Source organism: Cryptomeria japonica, chromosome 6 (genome assembly GCF_030272615.1).
Source record: "Cryptomeria japonica chromosome 6, Sugi_1.0, whole genome shotgun sequence".
Lineage (NCBI taxonomy): Eukaryota > Viridiplantae > Streptophyta > Pinopsida > Cupressales > Cupressaceae > Cryptomeria > Cryptomeria japonica.
In genome coordinates this window covers 277,662,880-277,668,879 of record NC_081410.1, presented here as the reverse complement: position 1 = coordinate 277,668,879, position 6,000 = coordinate 277,662,880, and the positions used below count along the sequence as shown (strand labels likewise).

The 6,000-nt window shown below is 38.6% G+C and overlaps 1 protein-coding gene across 1 annotated transcript in view; it reads left to right on the top strand.

Moving 5' to 3' along the window:
- The first annotated feature begins 282 nt into the window (after window positions 1–282).
- Window positions 283–6,000, top strand: part of LOC131062627 (L-galactono-1,4-lactone dehydrogenase 2, mitochondrial) — a 110,478-nt gene continuing 104,760 nt past the window's right edge. The window contains exon 1 of the mRNA XM_057996334.2: window positions 283–1,449. Coding sequence (XP_057852317.2) covers window positions 805–1,449 — 645 coding nt within the window. The 5' untranslated portion in view covers window positions 283–804. The remainder of the gene's footprint in view (window positions 1,450–6,000) is intronic.

Here is a 6,000-nt window from a genome sequence, read left to right as displayed (position 1 = left end):
TAAAAACCAATCATTATCGACATGAAATTGACACTCCAACCTAACCGCTCTATATAAGGCACTAATCCAAAAAACTCAGAGTGAATAAGATCAAAATGAAGAGTACCACATAAAAATTAACAATTAACATAAGATAGGAAAAATAAGAAACATGATGCTCTACTAAAACATAAAATAATGTGTCATATTTTAGAAATTTTAAAATAACCTATGGGACCGGCCAACAGCTCAAACTGATTTTGCAGTTCCATCCTCTTTTTTCGTTTTGTATTATGAGCTAGTTGGTCCAGCTGTCTCTGGTGTAATTATGTCTTGCTGTTCCTAAACTTGTTCTTTCTTTCTGTGCAGTCCTATCTTTGGACTGCTATTCATTTGTTCAATAAAAAAAACATAAAATAATGTGTATATGTTATGGGTCATGAATCACTGAATGCCCAAGATCTACTAGATGAGCGTGAAAAATGACGAAGAGATCTTTTCCTACTACCTAATGGGGTGCATCTTGCCATTGTATCACCTCTGGTCAAATCAAACCAGAAGAGGACAAAACGTCGGTTTATGAGGGTCATAAATCTGTTAAAAAAACTTGATTAGTGAGATACGGATAAATGCTATAGAAATTATTCTAAGAAAGCTGATTGATTGAGATCGCCAATGGAGTTAAAATCTGTAAAAGGTAAAATTTATTTTTGGGAAGTAGCTATGTTTGAACATGACAGGGCATAGAAGCTGTGGCAATAAAGAGCAGACGAAGCGCGAATTGCTGGTAGATCCTCAAACATTCATCTGTCCGTGGGTTTGGCTATGGCCTCAGCTCTCCTAAGAGACGGGCGACGCTTATGCCGACATTATAAGGCATTGGCGCTCACATTCCAAAACCATAAGAACATTGCAGCAATTTCAGCGCCTAAGGGGGTTTTGTTTGGGCGTCCATTTTGCTCTGTACCGAGAGAAAGAGCAGAGCTTTCGGAGTGGAAAAAATATGCAGGTTATGTGGTGCTGCTGGTGGGGTGTGGAGCCGCCACATACTATACATTCCCATATCCAGAAAAAGGAGGGGGGCGAGGGCGAGGGGAAGAGGGCGAGCAGCAGAGCGTGGCTGTGAGTAACTGGAGCGGAACCCACGAAGTGGAAGTGCAGAGCGAGAATTATCTGCAGCCGGAGAGCTTGGAAGAGCTGGAGAGGATGGTGAGGAAAGCCGATCGGCAAAGAAAGAAGATGAGGCCTGTGGGGTCGGGGCTGTCGCCCAACGGCATAGGGTTGAATGCACATGGGATGATGAATTTGGCCCTCATGGATAAGGTACTGCATGTTGACACTAATAACAACACAGTGCGCCTGCAGCCCGGTGTCACAGTCTCCAACCTTGTCGATCACCTACGCCCCTACGGCCTCACCTTGCAGAACTTTGCTTCCATAAGGGAGCAGCAGATTGGCGGTTTCACTCAGGTATACTCCAATTTCTCTGCTGAAAATAGTAAGAGTGCACAAAGAAAGATCAGTTTCAATTATTGCTGCACATTACCTAATACAATGTTTTATTTTATTGCTTCATTCAATCACGAGAAATAACTCTCAAATTAATTCTCAACCCCATTATCTGTTGAAAATTCTGAAAGCAAAAGTTTGTTTTATTTATTTATTTGTTCAGTACCATAATCTAATTTACAATGTAATACAATTTTCAACGTTTCTCTTTATTACATTAATTTGGAACATTGCATGAAATGAGCACAAGAGTTCTACTTGAAGCTTGATGAAGTGAATCCACCAAATGTCCCACTCACCCAATACACTTCCAAATTGATCACATTAGTGGATGCTATGATTGTTAAACTTTACGAATTCTTTATATCACATGATGGAACATATCTCAACCTCCACACCTATGTCACAAAGTTTAAGTTTGCATTTGTTGATTACAACAATAAAATTCAGATGAAATTGGGCCAGAAGAAAAAATAAAAAAATTATGATTAAATATTATTCATAAATTTGATTTGTAAAAATATAAGATTATAAATTTATAAAAATAAAATAATATTATATTTGATTTGAATACATTATAAAAAATCAAAAAACAAGATAATATAAATGTTTAAAATTTTAATTCAAATATTGTTAATATATAAATAATAAATTTATTATAATTAAAAGCCTAATTTAGATGGTTTAGAATATGAAATCCTAATATAATAAATAAAACTTAAAATTAAAAAACAAATGGATATTTAAAAAAAAAAATATAAAGATATTAATCAGAGCTATTCGATTTCCACAATCCATTCAAATATTTGTATGTAGTTTTTGGATTAGATTGTGTGAGAGTTTTTAACCATCGACGTTTCAAATCACACTCCGTGATCCACCATCAAGGTGCAAGAGAGCTCAAGGAGTTGTAATATAGATAGTTGGAGACCAAGGCTTCAATATAAAGAAAAGGTGAGAGGAGAGAGGAGGGGGTGAGCACGAATTTGTTTCCCTTGGTCCTCATGCTCACCCCCTCCTCTCTCCTCTTACCTTTTCTTTATATTGAGGCCTTGGTCTGCAAATATCTTATCTTACAACTCCTTGAGCTCTCTTGCATCCTGATGATGGATCACGAAGTGTGATTCAAATTGTCGATGGTTAAAAATTCTCACACAATCTAATCCAAAAACTGCATACAATATAAATATATTAAATTAAATTTAATTTAATTTAAAAAAATAAAATAAAACGTAAAAATTAATATCTAAATATTAAATATTAAAAGGGCAGTGACTAGGAGAGGGGGAAGAGTGCCTCAGCCTACTCACATTTTTAATTGATTAGAAGGATATCATGTGGAAAAGGTGTTTAGTTGAATGGTTGAGTTATCATTACTTGGTGAGGGTTTATTCCTTCATTTATATCATTTTCCATGGTAAAGTTTTGATTAAGTAAAAGCAGGTATTTGAAAGGTACCCGAACCTTGAACAAGCCAGGAGAGAGAACTGCTAAAAAAAGTGCCTGGTCATTTCAAGAAAACAAAATGAACCCACCAAAAGGGATCAACTAAACACTACATTACATAATAAAGTATCTCGGTACAGACAGCAAAAGGAAAGCATAAAGACAACAAAGAGACCTAAATAGGGACAGCAACAGAAACTAAATACTATTCTTAATTTCCTCAGCGTGAACAACCATTTGTTTCATGCTGTTCGCTGAGGTCTTCAGATCCTCCAGCTCATGACCTTCGATGTCGCCTTTTTTTTTTGTGTTCGCTTTGGTCCTCCTTTCGTGCCCTTTCTTGTTCAACTGCTCTTTATCACCATCCTTATCAGCATCATTCTCGAACCTGTTAATAAGGATGTTCATGTTGTCCACCGAGGATTTGAGGATTTGGAAGTTTCGGTTGGCTATCTTCTTTACATTGAGCTCCAGCTTGTCAATTCTGGTGCTGAAATCTTTCATTTTGTTTTCCATTTCCTTAGGATCTCCCATCTGGTTGACCTTTTTCTCCGTTGCCATAATTTTTCCAACCATGCATTCAATAGCTTGTGCATTATGCAGAACGACTGCTAGTTCTTTAACATGTTCCGCCAAGGGCTTGTCACCAACTGTAATTCTTGCAATGGCCTGTGTATCGGTTTTCAAACTGTTAACATCCTTCACAATAGTAGCAATGGTCTCACAGAAGGCCTTAACAGTGTCTTTGTCACCATTGTCACTTTTATCCCCTTTTTCCTCCTTATGCAGATTCGTGGTATTCACGGTCTCCAAATTATCCATCACCGGGTTACCCTCCCCTTCTTTATCCTGACTATCAACCACCTTGTTTTCTTCAACCTCCTCTTCCAATTCAATTTGAACATGATTGAAGTCGGAATTGTTCCCCTTTTTAATGTTCTTTTTCTGAGCCTTCTTTCCAGTGGTTTTCCCTTTCCTTTTTTTAGCAGATTTTTCCTCAAGGGATTCAGTTGCAGAGTCCGACGTATCAGAATTCACAATAATCCTCCTTTTCTTGGCCCTAATCCTCCCTTTCTTGCTAGTTTCCTCCGACTCTCCCTCAGTTTCCGAGTCGAAATTAAAACCACTATCCTTACTTTCTGTAGTTTCGTCTCTAGCATTTTTGCCTTTGATAGGCTTTTCAATGCACTTCCCTTTTAGCATTCTATAAACCAGGACCATAAGCCCTTGGTGAAGGGCATGATCACCTTTAGGATCCCTCTGGATTTCCTTTATGGTGTGATCCATAGAACAGGCTAGGTAATAGGGAAGGCTAACCCTCTCTCCATGATGAAAATGATTAAGAAGAACGAAATGATGCCCGTAGGCCCTGGTAAACCTACCGTCTAAGGTAATGTATTCAATAGAAGCGAAAAGAACAAACCTCCAAGGCCTGCAAATTCTCTTCGGGGAGTGGTAGGAATTGTCAATTTTGATCATCTTTCGCCTCTCTCCATCCATAACTGGAAACTTGTTTGCAGCTTTCTCAGATATTCCTCTGTCCCTGTAAAATTTCGTACCCTCAGTAGACATCCCCATGGCCTCGGCAATAACCTCTTCGTCGATATTCATCATCTGTGAGCCAATTAGAATTTTTTCATTTTTCCAGTTCTTGATGAAGTAAGAAGTAATTGTGGGGTCTTTCCCACTAGTCGTTCCATGAAAACATTCATTCCTCCTTGCTGGAGGATATCCCAGACTTCATCATTCTTTTTCCAGTCCGAGCAGGAAGCAGGTTCAAATCTCTTCTTGTTACCTCCCATTTTTCCAGCTTCTTCCTTGCAGTTCCTTCTCTTGATTTGATCACTTCCCCTCTGGTTTCTGTGGTTATTCTTTGAGAGCGCCCAGAATCCGTGCCAATTAATTATGATAAGACACCTATTTAAAATTTCATTATCTTCAAACGAGCCCTGCATCGAAAAAGGCGGAAAGGTCATTAGAAATAATGATTAAAAGTACCGCGTTGCCTTGTGTAGCTTCAGTCTTGATTGAGCAAGGCTTTCATTTCGCTTGCAATCTCCGTTTCACCATAATTAGTAATGATGTCTCCCGATTGGCAAGCCAGGTTGGCAGCCCAGTCAGCACAAGAGTTGGCCTCCTTGTAAACATGTGTAAAAACACACATGTCAAACTCTTTGCTAATTTTCCTAGTAGCTTTAATAGCATTACTAATAGACCAAGACGGCGGGAATTTCATATTTAAACAGTTGATAATGTTTAAGGAGTCTCTTTCACACCAAAATTTAGTGCATTTGGCTTCCTTTGCAAGGATCATCCCATGATAGGCTGCCATGGCTTCGGCTACATGATTGGTTTGATTTCCTATGGGTATACATTTAATGATTTTACATATTCCTCGTTCATCCCTTAGGACCACTCCACATCCAGCAACCCCCGGGTTACCCTTAGAGGCCCTGTCAAAATTGATTTTCATCCATCCTCGGGGCAGGCTGGTCCATCTCACTCCTTCTCTAGGGTTGCTCTGAACACTCTCTTGGGCTTTTAGTCTCCACTTTTTATAGATACATTGATCCTCCTTAGTGTGAGGATTATCCAAACCACCTATGATATTCAGATTTTCCATTATGCTTCTTCTAATTTTTTCAAACACAATTTTGGCCTTAGTGGTCTTTTCCCTGAAAATCCTATCATTTCTCTCTTTCCAAAGACCCCAACACATGTGGGGTAAAGCAATTTTCCATAATAAGGTTGTAGTTTTGTTTTTTGAAGGATGATGCCAAGACTTGAAAATTTCCTGAATCGAATTAGGGAAGCTCCAACTAATATTGAATTGATCCAGACAGCGTTCCCAAACATCAGCAGAGAAGGGACAGTGGGAGAGCATATGATTTATTGTCTCCTCATTCTGCTTGCAGAGAATACAGAAACTAGGCATGCTGATACCTCTTTATCTGATATTCTTAGTAGTGAGAATTTTGTCTTGAAGGGCTATCCAAAAGAAAATATTGATTTTGGGTATGAGGCCTTTCATTGGAATCCTGAACAGACTGATGGCATAGAGGGGGA